The 19830-nt window shown below is 38.9% G+C and overlaps 1 protein-coding gene across 3 annotated transcripts in view; it reads left to right on the top strand.

Moving 5' to 3' along the window:
- Window positions 1-19313, top strand: part of usp22 (ubiquitin specific peptidase 22) — a 222747-nt gene extending 203434 nt beyond the window's left edge. For 2 of the 3 annotated variants that reach the window (XM_072268359.1, XM_072268361.1), the window contains 5 exons: window positions 797-888; window positions 9662-9724; window positions 10486-10575; window positions 12623-12772; window positions 14305-19313. In XM_072268359.1, the coding sequence (XP_072124460.1) occupies window positions 797-888; window positions 9662-9724; window positions 10486-10575; window positions 12623-12772; window positions 14305-14347 (438 nt within the window). In that variant the 3' untranslated portion in view covers window positions 14348-19313. The remainder of the gene's footprint in view (window positions 1-796; window positions 889-9661; window positions 9725-10485; window positions 10576-12622; window positions 12773-14304) is intronic. The other variant, XM_072268360.1, reaches the window with a different exon arrangement.
- Window positions 19314-19830: the final 517 nt, after the last annotated feature.

Below are 19830 nucleotides of genomic sequence, written 5' to 3'. Positions count from 1 at the left end.
GGGCCAGAGGACTTGTTTCTGTGCTGTGTTTTTCTGTGACTCTTGTCCGTAGACATTGAGCTTCAGTACTAGCAGAGGAAGCAAAATAGCAATCATTCATGTTTGTATGCTTTGAGACAAATTTATTTTGTACTCTGAGGTTTTCCCTTAAGTTTTTTGTATGGACCACAAGATATGGGAGTAAAATTAGGCCTTTCAGCCAATTGAGTTTGTTCCACTAGTGTAGTAGGTGCAGCAAACAAAGATTGCTTCTGAGATCTGTCTGTGTTGAAAATGAACTCAAATGAAATGGTAAAATCCTGTTAATTTAAGGCTGTCAGCTCCTACAGAAGCAAGCAGCTGAAAATGAACATAATGTATATTGGAATATGCAGAGCCAGCAGCAGTTTTTGACTTTTGAGTGTCTTTTCAAACATTTTACATAGGTACTCTGGTACTACAATATTACAAAGTGAAGCAGTCCAGTGATTGCTCAAGATTGTAGTAACTTTTCTCTTAATCTGCATTTGCCAAGTGTGAAGTGCACTGTAATTGGTTTGGATCTGAACTTGGAATTTTTGCTATACATTGCAGATGCCAGTCCAGTGTTCTAATGATGTTACTGTTGAGACTGCATGACCTGCTGAGTCTTTACTTTTCAAATTTCTGTTTCAATAATACATTTGCCACCATTAGAATCAGTACTTTCAAACATTTTAATTAAAGTAACACTGAGATGAAGATAATATACTAGGGGATACTCAGTTTTGATTTTCTGACTAATGAATACAAGTTTTCTCTTGTTCCACTCCTGTAGCGGTTTGAACACTCGGCCAAGTTACGGCGAAAGATCACTACATATGTCTCTTTTCCACTGGAGCTAGACATGACTCCGTTCATGGCTTCTAGGTAATAGTACTTCTCAAATCTTCATATTAGGGCATTGCAAAGCTTAGCAGGTGAAGAAGCAAAATAACTGTACACTTCTGTGTTCTTTTGACTTGCAAAGCACTTTACAGTAAATGGAAATTTATTGCTATGTACAGCAATGTTCTACAAAATCTGCTAAAGTCTATGGTGAATGTTGGGCAGAAAACACTTGCTGTCTGGGATGGAATACTGTTGGATCTTCTACATGATATGATAGAGCCTTGCTTTATAGTTTCATCCAAGAGATAGCACCTGAAAGAAAATGGCACACTGATAGTAAAGTGCCATTCTTAAGAGGCACAAAATGCAGAGTTTCAACCAGAAATTTTGACACCTTCTTTCCTCCCACAGAAATGTATTCAATAATACGTTTGCCACCATTGGCTTGACCTGTTGAATTCTTCCTGCAGATTGTTTCTTTGATGTACTATTCTTCCATGGGGAAAATGCTGTGCCAGTAAATTTATTGGAGTAGTACAGATTAAAAGATGTTGGGAAAGCCTATAGGTGAAGGTTTGGAGTAAAGTAGTATTTGGATTGTGTGTAAACATACAGATTGGGAAATGTTGTTGAGTGGCTCGCTGAGCTGGCTTGTTAGCTTGCAGACATTTCGTTACCCAGCTACTACAACATCAGTGCAACTTCGAATGAAATGTTGGTGATCTACATTGTTCATCTTTTGTGTGTCCTGTGATTAGAGTGAGTGTGTGTGTGTGTGTGTGTGTGTGTGTATGTATATATGTGCCATTTCTATTGGTTACCGGATTAGTTCGTTAAAATCCGATTAGGTGATAATTGTTGTCTGGGCTGCTATTGGTAACCAATAGAAATGGCACAGAGACACGCACGCACGCGCACACACACACACACACACACACCCATGAAAGACGAACAATGTGGATCACCAGCATTTCATTCGAAGTTGCACTGATGTTGTAGTAGCTGGGTAACGAAACGTCTGCAAGCTAACAATCCAGCTCAGCGAGCCACTCAACAACATTTCCCAATCTGTATGCTTACACACAATCCAAATACTACTTTACTCCAAACCTTCACCTATAGGCTTTCCCAACATCTTTTAATCTGTACTACTTCAATAAATTTACTGGCACAGCATTTTCCCCATGGAAGAATAGTACATCAAAGAAACAATCTACGGGAAGAATTCAACAGGTCAAGCCAATGGTGGCAAATGTATTATTGAATACAAGCCAGCTGGGCAAGTCACTCAACAACAGCATCCTCAACCTAAGCTACAAATCTTTTCCAACATCTTAAATATTGGGAAATGGACAAAAATGTATTTTGTAAAAGGAACAATAGTGCAGACTAGTATCTAAGTGGTGAGAAAATTCAAACATCAGAGGTGCAAAATGACTTGGGAGTCCTTGTGCAAGCCTCCCAGAAAGTTAGTTCACAGGTTGAGTTCGCAATAAAGAAGGGAAATGCAATATTGGCATTTATTTCAGGGGGAATAAATTTTAACAACAGGGAGATAATGCTGAGCCTTTATAAGACACTAGTCAGGCTGCAACTGGAGTATTGTAAACAGTTTTGTGCCCCTTATCTCAGAAAGGATGTGTTGACATTGGAGAGAGTCCAATGGAGGTCCACAAGGATTATTCCAAGAATGAAGGGGTTAACATATGAGGAGTGTTTGGCAGATTTAGGCCTGTACTCACTGGAATTTAGAAGAATGCGTGGGGATCTCAATGAAACCTAGCGAATGTTGAAAGGACTAGATAAGGTGGATGTGGAGAGATGTTTCCTCTGGTGGGGGTATGCAGAACTAGAGGACACTGCCTCAAAATTGAGGGGTGACCATTTAGAACAAAGGTAAGGAGGATTTTTTTTTATTTTTAGCCAAAGGGTGGTGTATCTGTGGAATGCTGTGCCACAGACTGGGGCAGAGGCCAAGTCCGTGAGTACATTCAAAGCAGAAGTTGATAGTTTCCTGATTGGTCAGGGCATCAAAGAATATGGTGAGAGGACAGGTGTATGGGGTTGAGTGGGGGAGCGTACTTGATGGGCTGAATGACCTAATTCTGTTCCTATGTCTTATGGCCTTATACAAATTAGGAGTAGGAGTAAGTAACCTGGCTCTTGAAGCCTGGTCCCTCCATTAGTAAGGTCATGGCTGATGTGATTACAATACCAAGTGCTCAGTACCACCAACCTGCTGTAACCTATCATATCTCATCTGAATTGAGTATTTAATATCATTATATTAAAAATAATTTAAGACCCTTTCAGGAAGAGTTAAGACACTCGGGTGGTGGCTGTGGGTAGGGAGAAATTTCACCTCATCTTAGTTTTAAAGTGACAAGCTATTAGTTTTAAAGTGACCATTCTAGATTATTCAACAGAGCAGTCCTGTCAAAGCTCTTCTCAAGAATCTCAAGTTTCATCTCATTTTCTAAATTCTAGCAGCTCCATCTCTAGCTTGTCTAACCTTTCCCCATGAGATAATCTTCCCCTTCCACATATTAGTCTTGTAAACAATCTCTGAACTGCTTCCAACATGTTAACATCCTTAAGGGGGCCAGATCTATGTATAGTACTCTAGATGAAATTCCACTAATGCCTATATGATTGAAGCATAATCTCCTATTTTTGTATTCAGTCTCCCGAGCACTACGAGGGGTGATTGATAAGTTTGTGGCCTAAGGTAGAAGAAGTCAATTTTAGAAAACTTAGCAGATTTATTTTTCCTGCATTTACACACTTACTCCAGCGGTCGTGGAGTATACGGATCCCTTCTATGTAGAAGTCAGCGTCTTGGACCTCCAGAAGTGGTCCACAGCAGGGGTGATTGATAAGTTCGTGGCCTAAGGTAGAAGGAGATGAGTTATCAACTTCAAACTTTTTGCATTTTCACTCAAAGTTGAACTGCACGTAACAAGAGCTGTATAACCCATCTTCTTCTACCTTAGGCCACAAACTTATCAATCACTCCTGCTGTGGATCACTTCTACAAAGAAGGGATCCCTATGGTCCACAACTGCTGGACTAAGTGTGTGCATGTAGGAGGGGACTATGTTGAAAAATAAACGTGCTAGGTTCTCTAAAATTGACTCCTTCTACCTTAGGCCACAAACTTATCAATCACCCCTCGTAAACAACAGGAATTCTGCAGATGCTGGAAATTCAAGCAACACACATAAAAGTTGCTGGTGAACGCAGCAGGCCAGGCAGCACCTCTAGGAAGAGGTGCTGCCTGGCCTGCTGCGTTCACCAGCAACTTTTATGTGTGTTGCTTGAATCACCCCTCGTATATCATTCTGTTCAGTAACTAATTACCTGTAGTTCTGCATATACACATTTTGCAAATTATTAACTAAATTACTCAGATCCCTCTGTTCAAAGCTTCATATATCTTGACATTCTAATTTTTCCTGCTAAAATGGATAATTTTACATTAACCCACATTATACTCCGTTTTCCAATCTTTACCCATTCATTTGTCGTTCCCATATCTGGATAACGCTTCCCCATTTTCTGTTCACAGTTTGTTCATGATTCATCAGCAAATTTCACAAACATACCCTTAGTACCATTATTCCAGTCCTTTGTATAAATTACAAAACATTGAGGCATGTCCCACCATCCATCCTTGTGCTCTACCACGTGCCTTCACAATTTAGTCAATAACTAATCCCATCTCATTTCACAATATTAGATCTAGAATAATCTGTGATCTGGTTGTATCCCAGAATGTGCTGTTCTGAAAACTCAAGCCAAAAATATTATGAACTTCTCATCTGGGCTATGTTTGCACATTTGGCATTTCCAGTCTGGATGGTCCCCCTTGATTATTATATATATGCCCAGTTTATTTCTTCCTTTATGCTCCCTCTTTCCGTGTGGTTACTGATGGAGCCTGCACACCAGTTCCAAGATGACTAATTGCCTTTTGTTATTTCTCAACCCCAACCAAATATTTCTACATATAACCATATAACAATTACAGCACGGAAACAGGCCATCTCGGCCCTTCTAGTCATTGCCGAACTCTTACTCTCACCTAGTGTCACCGACCTGCACTCAGCTCATAACCCTCTATTCCTTTCCTGTCCATATAGCTATCCAATTTAACTTTAAACGACAACATCGAACCTGCCTCAACCACTTCTGCTGGAAGCTCGTTCCACACAGCTACCACTCTCTGAGTAAAGAAGTTCCCCCTCATGTTACCCCTAAACTTTTGCCCTTTAACTCTCAACTCATGTCCTCTTGTTTGAATCTCCCCCATTCTCAATGGAGAAAGCCTATCCACGTCAACTCTATCAATCCCCCTCGTAATTTTAAACACCTCTATCAAGTCCCCCCTCAACCTTCTGCGCTCCAAAGAATAAAGACCTAACTTGTTCAACCTTTCTTTGTAACTTAGGAGATGAAACCCAGGCAACATTTTAGTAAATCTCCTCTGTACTCTCTCAATTTTATTGACATCTTTCCTATAATTCGGTGACCAGAACTGTACACAATACTCCAAATTTGGCCTCACCGATGCCTTGTACAATTTCAACATTACATCCCAACTCCTATACTCAATGCTTTGATTAATAAAGGCCAGCATACCAAAAGCTTTCTTCACCACCCTATCCACATGAGATTCCACCTTCAGGGAACTATGCACCATTATTCCTAGATTCCTCTGTTCTACGGCATTCTTCAATGCCCTACCATTTACCATGTATTGTCCTATTTTGATTAGTCCTACTGAAATGTAGCACTTCACATTTATCAGCATTAAACTCCATCTGCCATCTTTCAGCCCACTCTTCTAACTGGCCTAAATCTCTCTGCAAGCTTTGAAAACCTACTTCATTATCCACAACACTACCTATCTTAGTATCATCTGCATACTTACTAATCCAATTTACCACCCCATCATCTAGATCATTAATATATATGACAAACAACATTGGACCCAGTACATATCGCTGAGGCACACCACTACACACCGTCCTCCAATCTGACACACAGTTATCCACCACTACTCTCTGGCGTCTCCCATCTAGCCACTGCTGAATCCATTTTACTACTTTGACATTAATGCCTAACGATTGAACCTTCCTAACTAACCTTCCGTCTAGAACCTTGTCAAAGGCCTTACTGAAGTCCATATAGACAACGTCCACCGCTTTACCTTCGTCAACTTTCCTAGTAACCTCATCAAAAAAATTCCATAAGATTTGTTCAACATGACCTTCCATGCACAAATCCATGTTGACTGTTCCTAATCTAGATAATTATATATACCATCTCTAAGGATAATTTCCATCAATTTACCCACCACTGATGTCAAACTCACAGGCAAATAATTGCTAAGTTTACTCTTAGAACCCTTTTTAAACAATGGAACCACATGAGCAATACGCCAATCCTCCGGCACCATCCCCGTTTCTAATGACATTTGAAATATTTCTGTCAGAGCCCCTGCTATTTCCACACTAACTTCCCTCAAGGTCCTAGGGAATATCTTGTCCGGATCTTGGTTTTCTGAACTTGGATCATGTTCCTTTATTGTGCTAAGACAAGGAGCCACTTCTCCACCTTTCCCCTAAGCTCCCTGTCTTTCTAAGTATTTAAAACCAAATTTATATGTTTGTAATGGGTGAAAAATAGATATATTAGCTTTAATATTCACAAATACAATGAAACATAGTGGAATGTATCATTTGCATCAACGACCAGCTGGGGTATTCAATTGTTAGCAACTTTCAGCACCAAAATAGCATGCCCAGCCCTTACCAACTCTAACACTTGCGTCTTTGTAATGTGGGAAGGAACATACAAAATCCTTACAACGGCAGGAATTGAACCCTGATTGCTAGCGCTGTAAAGTGTTGCAGTTAGAGGCAAAAACAGTAGAAGCTCTTGGATAATCACACGAGTGTCCAAATGTTAGATGGATAGTGACATTGTGTGGGCACATGGTATTAGATTAGTTTGGTGTTTAATTAGTTCAACACAACATTATGGGTTGAAAGGCCTGTTCCTATACCATGCTGTTCCATGTTCTAAAATAGTTGATCCAGGTTTCTATTGCACTTCCAGAAATGCTAAAATACCTAGCAGATAGACAGGGTGATGAAAACGGTATATGGGATGCTTGCCTTCATCAGGCATGGCACTCAGTACAAGAGTTGAGATGCCATGGTACAAAACCACGCTTGGAGTATTGAGTGCAGTTCTGGACACCATGCTATTAGGAAGGATGTGATTAAGCTGAAGGATATACAGAGACAATTACCTAGGATGTTCCCTAGACTGGAGGGATTTAATTATAAGGAAGGAGGGCTCTGTTTCTGAAGCAAAGGAGGTTGAGGAGTAACCGCAAAAGGTTTATAAAATAGAGCAACACTGTCTTTGTCTTGGGGTGGGGTGGGGAGGGGGAGTGCTAAAGCCAGAGAGCATAAGCTAAGAGGAAAGATTTAAAGGTAATCTGAAGGGCAAGGTTTTCACAGGACAAGCTGAGTTTTTGGAACAAGCAACCAGAGGGAGGTGCAATGATTGGCACATGGATAAAAAGGTTTAAAGGATTATGAGCTAAATGCTGGATAGTGAGGTTCGCTTGGATAGGTGAATTGGCCAGCATGGACAGATTGGGCTGAAGGGCCTACTTCCATTCCGTATAATTCACTGAAATCTATGAAAGTGATATTTGTTTTAATTTGTTCAATTCCTCTGCTTTCAAATGTGTGTATCTAAGAATAGTTTGTGCAGTTCATTCCTTATTTTTGTAATCCACAGCCTTTCCTGCTGGTTTATTCTTGGACATACTTCCATCTCTTTCATTTCACTGAGTGATATTTTTGTCTCTAGCTTCATCTCTGCTCTGTCATGTGCTATGCCTTATAAACTGATCTCTTGCTTCCACTCGATACATGAAATTCCTCTTTGCTTCTCTCATTATGTATATTGCTACCACACTGAATTCAACACTGTTCAAGTGTAGACCTTCCCAGCCTTCACTTTCCCCAATACTGGTGTCAGTGCCCCACGAACTGGAACATTCTTCCCACACCAGCCACACATTCATTTCCCTGATCTCATTTATCCTTTGCCAGTTTGCATGTGCTGGGTAACAACATGGAGGTTATCGTCTGTGGGTTTCTGCTTAATTTGATCCATTTCCTCACACTGATTACATAGAACCTTTGTCTTGTCTGTCTTGCTAGTACCTGCATTAATCATGAATGCTGAATTTTTCCTGTCTGGAATCAGTAAATGTCCTGAATGCTGGCGGTAGGCAGGCAACACTGCCCTCTGATCTATTGCTCTTTGTTACAGAGAAGTGTCAACCACCCCTGCGCACACTTGCTATGCGTTTGCCTATACCAAACCATTGTTATCCCACCCCATTTAAATGGTTTCCCTTACCATGGTATCATGGTCAGTGAATTCATTTGCACTCTAGTCACCATTCTCGTCCAAACAAGCTGAAAGAATCTCAAACCTATGGGCCAATTGCAATGACTAAGGTTCCTGCACAACTTCCACCTTGCTTGCCTCACCATAGTCATGTTCCCTTGTCCTTAGCTATGGATTAAATCAACAAGCATGTTTGTAGGGAGTTAACTACCTCCTGGTACTAATATCCAGGCAATTTCCTCCTCCATGATGTATTGCAGTTTCCGTATCTCCACCAGCTCTGACTGAGCCAAAGCCCATTGAGTGGCAAATGTAAAGAAGTATGATGGGTGGAGGAAGTGGAAGGAAAAATTACAAAACTGAGATGATCTTAGATTGGTTGCACCTTTTAGATCTTCTGTCCAGAAGTGCTTGCTCATAGGAATGAATGGTGTCAGGAAATGGAACATTTTCCAAACTTTGCCATGTGTCTTTGTCAAACTTTTCTCATAAATCTCATGCATTTCTGGATTTGGACTCTGCAGTAACAAAGGAATGGAAATGTACATCCAAGTTGGGATGGTGTTGACTGGGAAGATGACAGAAATTCTGAGTAAATATCAAGCTGCTGAAGGAAATCAGGAGGACAGGCAGCATTAGTGGAGGGAAATGGACAGTCAGTGTTTGGGTTGGGACACTTCAAGATTGAAAGGTAGAGGGGTGATAGCCATTGGTGGATCCAGACATGTGAGGGGGAAGATTAGAAATGGAGATAGTCTGAGAGGTGATAAGTAGAGGAAACAAATTACTGCAGATGATGATGGAATCTGATAAGAAACAAACATAGAACATAAGGGAGGTGGTGTGGCAAATGGCGAAAGGGAAAACATAAGTCTTACATTTCCTGTATCATTCCTATGTTGCAAAGGTTAGAAATGCTGCCTGTCAGGTTCCTTCACTGCTGGCTGAACCAATGTGAGCTGTTGGAACTTTGGTTGTCCACAAGAAATTAGGATGAGAAATACTAAGTTTTCTTTGGATTGTTTTGGTCTACAGCACGTTTGTCAGCAATAATTCCAATTGGTCAATGCACACAAAATGCTGGAGGAACTCAGCAGACCAGGCAGCATCTATGGAAAAGAGTAAACAGCCGACATTTTGGGCTGAAACCCTTCATCAGGACAGATTTGTCTTCAAGCTGATTATAGTCCTCCTAGTGCACTGCCAGGATTTATAATTGATGTCCAAAAATATTGTTTTTCCATTAAGGACATGATCTATCCTTGCAAAGAGTTGCACTACAAGTTTGCATCATAGTGTTCACATGAGTGCATAATTGGGCACATTAGGTATTGAAATGTATTTTATCTGTACCCTTTTTCTTTTTTTCTAGTAAAGAGAGCAGGATGAATGGACAATACCAGCAGCCTGTGGATAGTCTAAGCAATGACAATAAGTAAGTTGATGTAGCTTTAAGCTTGCATTTGCAAACATTGTTCTCTCTATAGTATGTTGCTTACACAGTCTGCTTTATGTACATAATGGAAGTCAATCACATGGCAATGGTTTTAAAGTTGTCTGCATTTTTGAATGCAGATTAGGGATCATTGGATCCTTAAGAACTCCCAATCTATTGTTAGCCTGATGATGGAATCCTTCTGAAAATCTGGCTGCTGCTTTGATTTATAACACTGAAATAGGAATGATGTTGTTGTAGTTATTTGGAACTCACTCTGAGAGATGGGGGTGGGAAATGGGTTTTCTGCAGAGTCTCTAATTCAATGTTTGACCATATTGTAGTCAAATATTGTTGTTTTTAGTGTTTTTAAATTGCTTGTTTTTAAGGACTTTTTTATTTTTTTTATTATATAATCACCTTTTGATAACCTGAGTTGGCTCTACTTGAGACAGAATGTAACTGTTTCAGTCTCTGACACTTGATGGTCACAGTTTTCTAGTTATTTGATAACTAATTTATAAGTCGCAGTTTAAAAATTCACTGTCCATTATAAATGTAATACAAACCAAATCCTTCAATTCCCTTTTGTATACAAACATTTGAAAAGTAATCATGTGTAGCTGTGGAGCCAGGGCCAGTTCTCAGAATTTGATTTGGAGGTACCATTGATGTACAAGGCTTGCTGAGTACGTTGCGATAATCTATGTAGTTGTGGGAAGGAGAGCCCTGTTCTTAGTGAGTGCACTTGTTCATTCCAGAGTCCTATGTGAACAGCACAGGCTGAGAGAGATGCAACTTGTGTGTATGTGTGGGCATGACATCATAACTGGCAAGCAACCCAATCACAAGTGAGTCTTTTCATTATCTGAATGTGTTCAATTTAAAAAAAAAAATAGTGTCTCACTCGTCAGTGTGTTGTGGGGTTCCTTTAAAAGGAACATGTCACTCCAACAGCCATTAAAATGTGATACATTTCTCAATAACTGCAGGCGAGTGTGTGTTTCATGAGAATCCGAGGTAGAATGCCATTCAAGGTGCTGGGGACAGACCTATAAAAGCAAAGAATAGAATGAGAAGACAATTGGTTGCTAGTCCAACTAAATCTGTTATAAATCTACCCAATTTGAAGGAATTGACTAATCATAATTATCTTTTTACAAAAAAGTCCTTTAGATTTCAAAATGTCATTTAATGTTTGCACTCCATGGAAGAATCTAATTGTATAGTTCGATATTGGTCTTCTTCCTTGATCTTTAATTATATTCTTGACCAGATATCTAGTTTATAATTGAAGCACAGACTGAAATAGTTTGTTCTATTTTATTATCTATGGTTATTCATTTACATTTGGTTTATTTTTTGTGGTCTCTTTAAAATAATCTCCTTGCGTATTTCTCATTCCATTTGTTTTGAGTCTCTAAATTCTACACCTTTCAAATGCCAAGGGGAAATAGTTTAATAATAGTCTTAAAGTATAGAAAGGAGCAGACTTTATTCCTGAGTCTTGCTCCGGGATGCCAGAGATACAGTATTATTATGGCACTCTCATCCACACCACCTTCAACTCCCTGTAGTAACTCCCTCTTCATCTTCCTTGGAAGGAAAAAGCTCAAGCTATATTTTCTATCTCTGATGTACAATTTCCTCTGAACTCTTTATTTGTATAGTGTCATTTGATCCCAAACCAGCTCCCTTCCATGAAATTTGGAGGGTTTTTTTCTCCACTGGATGGTGTGAATTACAAATGTAACCATGCTGGATGCTACTGAATATTGTACTAAAGCCCGCTAGTGCTTTGTTCATTGTCCAGCAATAGTTTATTAGATTAGTTTCCAGCAATTGTTCGACTAGATTGATATGAACCTTAATTCTTAAAGGTTCTGATTGTCTTCCCTATATTTTTTTTTAAAAGTCCTTGTTGCTCTCTCTTCAACCCCACTAATATTGATGTTGCTTTGCAGATGAGAATGCTGAAAATTATACAAAACATTGCAGCATGACCATATCAGCTGCTTAACTATGTTTAAATCATTTCGAATTGGCACCCCAACTACTTGCTGATAACCACTGGCTTCTGCCAAAATTATTTGATTTTTTTTCACCCACTCTAATCTTCTGTTCAATGTGTACATGCTTTGTATAAATTTGCAATATATTCCAGCCAGATTTCTTCACTGGATGTGGCTTTTTCATAAAATTTTACATAATTTTCAAAAGTAATCTTCCAGCATATAACTTGTACTGTGTAAGCAGCAGGATCTAGCAGATTCCTGCATGCTGCTAGGCAGACCCTCCCCCATTAGTGTTTTCTGTAGTTGGGCCTGCTTCCAACTGAAGGAGAAAATATGACATTAATTATAAAATCATATTGAACAGTTACTACTTAAGCTTACTTTACCCTTATAACTTTTTGAAAATCTCGATGTGCATTCTAGATAATGTTTAAGCAATATCTAAAGCAAGAGGAAAAAGTTATCAGGATGTTTCCAAGCTGCATATCTAAATGTTCAATGAAAACTAGTTCCTTCCCATAAAATGCCACAATGGGGAAACTATTTATACCATCATGAGTTCCTGCCCTTTTGAGCACCTGTGGTGACTCAGTCCTTTGAGACAATCCTAACACTTGAGTTCCTAACAGAATTGATCACACTATCATCTATTTTCATTCATTTCTTTGATATTGCTGCTGCGAAGGAATGTGTAATCTTGGAAAGCTGTAAAAATAACTTTCAGTGTGAATACTGTGAAAGTAGCAGGAATAAATGAGCAGGTTAGGAAACTCCAAAACTCCACCCTGAAGAATATTTGACAAATCAGTGTGAATATAGATCCTCCACAAGCTGTACATTGTGTACATCTCTTGATCTCAGTAATGTTGTCCTTTTTCTGCAGGTATTCGCTGTTTGCAGTAGTCAATCATCAGGGAACACTGGAAAGTGGGCACTATACCAGCTTCATTCGACAACACAAGGACCAGTGGTTTAAATGTGATGATGCAATTATCACCAAGGCTAGCATAAAAGATGTGCTAGACAGTGAAGGGTGCGTACCAGTGGCTAGTACAAAGTTTGAAAAAGACTAGCCGGTTTCTGATTCCCAGTAACTAATTATCAATGTTGATCTGCAGTTTTTGCCTTTGATTATCTATGTGAGCACCCTGTGCACATTCACTGTTTCTGCAAAATGAGTTATTCAACTATCCACACATCTATCCTCCAAGTTGTTTCTCCAGATTCCAGAGGTTTTGGCGCTTTTGAATTAATTAAGATTTGGTTTGTATGTTTCTTTAATGATGTGGAGTGCATGAATAATTTATCTTTATTCTATGTGAGATCGGTAGATATTTCTGCACTGCCTCTAATAAGTAGATATATTTGCTTAAGAAACAGAAATTATAATGTTCTAGTCATGATCCTGACAGTTCCTTGTGCAAATTCGTGGCTGTCTGTTATGCTCTTTTAAACCTGATCCATTGTGGAAAAGTATCCACTAGACTTGTGCGATACACCACAGACTAAAGTCATTGAGTCAACGTTTTTGTTCATTGTTTCCCTTGGCTTGCCTTGCATTTGTTCACAAACTTTTATTTTGCTACACAAATTTCCAACTTAACCCAATCTTCCTTTTGATCTCTGACCACTTTGGACATTGCCACCTTTCAAACTTTTCACCGGAGTGTCCTTGTATGCAAATCTTTGAAAAATTAACATGAAGGTTCAGCAAGCAGTTTAGAGGGAAATTGATATAAAAACAAGAAATTTGGTCTAATTATGTAAGGCCCAATTAAGACTACACTTGGAATAATTGTGTTCATCCGTTCTTCCTACTGAAGCACAGGTAGATGAAAAATGGTGAAGGTTAACTAGATGGATCCTAGCAGTGAATGGTTTATCATTGATTAAGTTGACTGGGGCTATACTTGTATTTAACAGAATGAAGTCATTTAGTTGAATTCTACAAAATTCTTTTGGGGTTTGACAGCGTAGATTCAATGGTGTTTCTCTTAAATGCCTCAGGTTACTGTCTCAAAATAAGGGGACAGCATTTTGCAATTTGAGATTTCTGTACGTAGCAGGCAGTGAATTTTTGTAATTCTCTGTCCCAAGAATAGAGAATCTTTTCCAAGGCTACGAAGGCTCAGTTCATGAATAAGTTCAAGTCAGACTGATAGATTTTTAGCCATTAAGAGAATTGATGAATGTGGAATATGTGCTGGTAGTTAGAACTGTGGTCTTTCTGAGTGAAAGAGCAGGCATAAGGGCTGATCCATCTTCTGCTGTTTCTTGTGATCCCTTCTATTTTGCTTATGTTTTTTATCATTTAAAGTTATTCTAATTTCTTTTGTTGTTTATCTTTCACTGGGGGTTATATTTCATATAATGTTGAGCATGATACCATACCATTAGTTGTATTTAACACACCTGGTATAATGTTTTGACAGTGTTCGTGAGTGTCATTTTAAAGTGCTGTAATAAAGTTTGTTAGTTGGTTCTGGAGTGCATCTGAGTATATACTGTAAGCTAATTGTTTTTATTATGTACATTAAACTTGATCTTAATTTTCTTTTTCTGTAGGTATCTCTTGTTTTATCACAAACAATTCCTTGAATACGAGTAGCCTTATCAGACTGGGGGAAGCCTTCAGAACGATACACAACCTACCTGAAACTCTAAGTACTGTCAGCACTGAGTGAACCTACTTGACATTGGTCTGAAGGAGTGAGGCGGAACACCCAATGGAATGAGACTGAAGAGGCACGGGTTATCCTCAAAGCTGCAACCCACATCTCTGGAAAGGAAGGAGGGGGGAGGGTACACATCTCTGCTTCTGTTCCCATGGTGCTCCAGCTCCAGCTGACCAAGTGTATAACAATAATAACAAACCATCCCATTGAGATGGGTTTGAGAGCAAATGGATGGTATTAATGACTTGCAGATACACTTCTGTGGATTTAGATATTGAGTACTGTATGAAACTAGTAGGCATATATTTTCAAAAGAATGGCCATTAAAACTGAATGCAGTACTGAGACAGGTTTTCAGTATGTATGTGTTGCCAGATGTGTGTAGATTGATGCAACCTGACAGATTTCTGTATTGGGCCCACATTTGTTTGCCTTCTAGCTTTTAGATTTTCCTGTCAAAGGTTCAAAGCAGCTGTACTGTAATGAAACTGTACTGGACCTTGGTATTCGTTTATTGTACAAATGCTCATGTTTCAAGATGGCCTTACATCACAATGGTGGAAAATTTTGTGTCTGTCTTAAAACATGCATGCGTGTACGTGCATGCATAGGTGCACACACGCATTCTCTCACACACGCATTCACACACACTCGCGCATTCACACACATTCACACACACACACACACACACACACACACACACACACACACACACACAATATTGCAATTGAAATGGTGGCCACAGTGACTGCTCTGGATTCTTCTCTTTGATTTATTTTTTAAATTATGCAGTCTGGTCGTAGCAGTAGATTGATGTTTGGGAGCTTTTGCTGTCTTGTCGGAAAGAAGGATCCATGTGGCAGTCTAAGTGGCCTTCATTATGTGAAACAATATGATCAGACCAGAGGGGCCTGAGACAAGGGAATGCTGATGAAATGCAGCCTGTTATGTTATTCTCACTTTTTATATTCTGTATTAGTTGCTTTTGGAACAATGTTCCGCAAATAGAATATTCTGTACATCTTTCTTAAGCAGGACGGGAAGTTGAGGAGCAACTCCCAAATAGCTTGTTCCACAGGAGCTGAAATTGTTCATTTCATAATGTTGTACAATCTGGATTAATGAAAAGTAAATATTTTATTTATACACAAAAAAATCATAAAACAGAGCATAACTATGATTAACCGTTCATGGTGATCAGCAAGCATCCTGGATGCCATGTTGATTCTCAGTAAACTATCTATCCCATTAAAGCTTTACGGCACTCCCATTTGTTTGAATATCCTGTTAAGGTTAATCCCTCACTGGGCTGCTTTGACCCAATGCCTATATGAAATAATGTCTTCCCCTACCAAAGCAAGGAGCCAGCCCTTTGTCACTTGCTTTTGTGGTTCAGTTTTCATAAAATACTGTCATTCAAACTTGTGTTTCTGAGGACACATGGCATCCATATTGTGTTTACCGTAGCTCTGCGTGTTGTGATGGATTTTTGTGTAGCTGCTAGCAATCAGGGAACCAGAATAGCGAGAAATGCAAGGCTTTGTGGAACCATGTCCAAATTCTAGCCATTCATGTTAAACAGGGTAATTATTATACACCTAGGTAGGAGGTCCTCGCTTTAGCATCAGTAGCTGGAATTCCTCTTGATATTTAACATAAAATGTGCAAACATTGCACTCAAGTTCTACAAAAACAGAATGCAAAGAAGCCAAAATCCTAATTAATGCAATGTAATTTTCCATACGTCTGCAATATATGAGATGATGTCAGGTTTAAGTACAAGATGCACTTTTTTCCAGCGGAAGTATTTTTAAATTTGAATTTCTAAGTTGTCTAAATTGGTTTCCCTTCTCTTGCTCCCATCTGCCCATCCCACTTCTCTTTTGATTCCATGTTCTACCTTCCTATTAGATTCCATCATTTGCAGATTTTTGTTTTATTATCTCACCTATTGCCTCCCAACCACTCTCACTATTTCCACATTTTTCTCCTTCATCTGCCTGTCAGCTCGCCTCGACTGGATTTACCTCTTGCTTGCCAGTTCTTGTTCCACTCCTCCTCACTTTATACTGGCTGTTTGCCCTGTTCAGTCCAGACGAAGTGTTGCAACTGGAAGTCACATTTGGGTTGCTTTGACCAAGCACTTTGTCCCTATTCAAACACTGACTTTTCTGTACAGTTAAATCGTCTACTTTCTTGTTTTGGTATTTCTAAGATTGAGGTTCAGTCTAGAATATTCCCTTCAACTATTCCCTTTTTAAAAAAGAATAATTTGATTTAACTCCATACCCCCCCCCCCCATACCCTAATTTGATCATCAATTTTTCCCTCTATTTCTTGTCACAAAATGATAGGAAACTGTAAATATGTATGTTCAAGCCTGAAATTTGAGGAAAGTTTTCTTCAGGATTCTTAGGTTATTCACAAACTGACCATTGCAATAGGTATTTGGATCATGAAAGCCCATCAAATGAATCTGCACACCAAACCCCTGTGCAAGCATTTTTAATTGTCCTTCCATAGCTGCTTTTCAGTCAGCACCTCTGTGTATTAGCAAATTAAGGTTCTGCAGTGCTTTGCATTCCTCTGGAGCTCTGAACTCAAAACTCTGTCACTCGGCTTAAAAATACTTATGCAAGTTGAGTTTCATTCGTGTTCATTCCTCTGGAATAGGCCTTCTCAGTATTGGGTTTTCTTGTAACTACAGTGAAGTGTAGAACCTGTGCTGTTTACATGTAGGTGAATGCGGTGTAAGTCCCACGCGGGCATTTCATATGCCATCCCCTGTGTATCGTGCAGTGCACCAGAAACTTAAGTATTTGGGTATGGCATGGGCAATGTCCACATGGCAGTGTAAGCTACATCTTGAGAATTGTTTTCTTGTACATTTAAGGTCAAGTGACATTATTGTGGTAAGAAATCTTCCCTCCATACATTCCCTCTGAACTTAATGTTACTGTGAAGATGTGCAAACAAAATGATTCGTAAAAGACTTGATGATTACAGATTTCCTGCACTGATTTTATCTGAAATGATGTAATGGCTAATGATTAAGTGATTTTAGATCTGAAAGCGAAAATAAGGTTTTCAATATAGGTATATTCCTGCTGTTAATACACTGCTAAACATTGGCTATAACGTTTATTTTGGTAGTATTTTTAGATGATCTCCGAAGCAGCATTGCCAGTGGCAATGACTTTTTTTAACGGGAGAGTTTCTATTTATTTTCATTCACAATTATGCAAAAATCTCAAACATGTCACTTGGCCTTCAGGTTGTCAGTCATCCTGCGATGGACTCTTGCTCAACTTAGCAGATGTGTAGCTCACTGTAGTGGAATGGAGTCATAACAGAAGTGAAAACATCCAAATGCTATCAACTGTTTTCACACACTTTGCCCTCAAAAGGCTTACAAATAGAAGTCAGCTTCAGCAGTTTGATAAGTGTGCTCGGTTCATGAGCTTGGGTAATCACAGTGCATTCTGGGAGTTGCCCTTTTTATTTGTGGGTGATAGTGTTTGATATACAAAAGCTGCTTAAAAGAAAATGCATTTCCCAGAGTGCCAGGTGGGTCAAGCATTTCCCATGCTAAGGGTCATTTGTTAATGCACTATCCTCTATGAAACAAAATGTAAGGACTCCGATTAATATACTCCAGACAGGGTAATGTATATTTGTTCAGCCCCTCTATGTTATTCTAGTTCTCCATTTGTGGTATTGCCTGCAGTACCAATTTCATTTGTAATCTCATTTGATTTTTATTTTCCATGTTCTGAAAAAGCAAATGTCAAAATAAATCATTTAACTATGGGTATCTATCTGATACTGTCTTCATAACGCCATGGAGACCTAGTTATTGTATCAGTTTGTATTTTCCTGTGATATATTTGAATATCCTGCCATAATTAGATGTGTTTTTCATAATGCCTGTAAGTATGTACAATTTCTGATCACAAACTCTGGTAGCAAGAACAAAGCCTGCTTTACTCCATGGTGAACTTTACTGATTCTAAGCTGGAATGTTAGCTCAGTCTTGCACTATGATTCAATTTCTTTTTTAATTTATGTAAACTTTCCTTCAGTACTTTCTAAATTGTATTCAATATTTTTTTCTGATTTGAAGTACTATTTTTCTCCACGTTGCAAGGATCGTTCATTTCCATTCCTATGATTTAGTTCATTTCCATTACATGCACACTTTAAAGCTCTGTCATATTTGCCTTTTTATTAGTTCAAAGTACACATCGCTTTACATTTAACTTGCTTTACAATTCTCTGATTTCCATGTGTAGAATTTGCTTCACATGTCTCGCTGGTAATACTCCTACAGATCATGCCTGTGACTTTTTTTTATCAACTATTACACTCATCATAACTGAATACACAAGTATAAATGTTTTAGTTTTCTCTTGCTTTAATGGATTTGAAGTCTTCCACAACCCAAGGAAGGCTAAATGGCCTTAAAATTTGTTTCACATAATATATGAACCCATTTGGCTTAAGGTTTTTTTTCTGGTTTCTTTTGGGCCCTTTAGTGCAGTTCCCAAAATCAAACAAGTTATTTTCTCAGCAGCCTCACAATGGTTAAGTCGAAAATGTTTTATAATTTTAACATAAATTAAACACCTTTGGATAATCCCAGGTGCAGTAGATTACTTAGCTGATAGTGCTATCATGAGATTTGCATGTGTTAGTATTAGATCTAGTGACATTCTATCATTTTCTCTTATATTCCTAAAGTTGTGGGCTCCTTTTTTTGTGGGAACTTCATAAGCAATTACAGCCATTTTCATGTTTATGCAGGGTATGCTGGTTGTGTTCACAATAACACCAGAGTCCGTACTGCTTTCAAAGAGTAATCCAGCACTTCTTAACTCCTTTCCCTACTTGTCTTTTCAACTTTTTAATCTAGCTCCCTTTTTGAATAAAATTGAATCTACCATTTGTAGTCTTGGTGGAATGTAAATTTAATTTTCAAAAAATAGACTTGAATAGTCGTTAATGTCCTCTTCCCCCCCCCCCCGAAATTTCACATTGTTATGAATAGCAGCAGGAATTGCCCAGCTTCTCTTCCCCTTTTCTGGTGTTTTCTCCGATCCCACTTACCTGCCCTTCCTAAATCCAGCTCATCAATGGTCATAAAGCTGCCTGTAGCGTATGCAAACCTGAGTAACCAAAATATTGTCTTGCCCAAGTCCTGACGTAATTTGCCTATACGACCTTAAGACAGCAGAAAAAACCCTTCAGCCCATCAAGTCTGCTCTGCCATTTTGTCTTGGCCTCTCAACCCCATTTTCCGGTCTTCCCTCAGTAACCTTTGACACCCACGCTAATCAAGAACCTGTCAATTTCTGTATCCAATAACTTGGCCTTCACAGTTGTTATTGTCAATGACTTCCGCAGATTCACCACCCTC

The sequence above is a fragment of the Mobula birostris genome, chromosome 9 (assembly GCF_030028105.1).
Source record: "Mobula birostris isolate sMobBir1 chromosome 9, sMobBir1.hap1, whole genome shotgun sequence".
In the NCBI taxonomy this organism is placed as follows: domain Eukaryota; kingdom Metazoa; phylum Chordata; class Chondrichthyes; order Myliobatiformes; family Myliobatidae; genus Mobula; species Mobula birostris.
The sequence above is the reverse complement of the archived record's forward strand: the minus strand, read 5'-3'. Positions and strand labels throughout refer to the sequence as shown.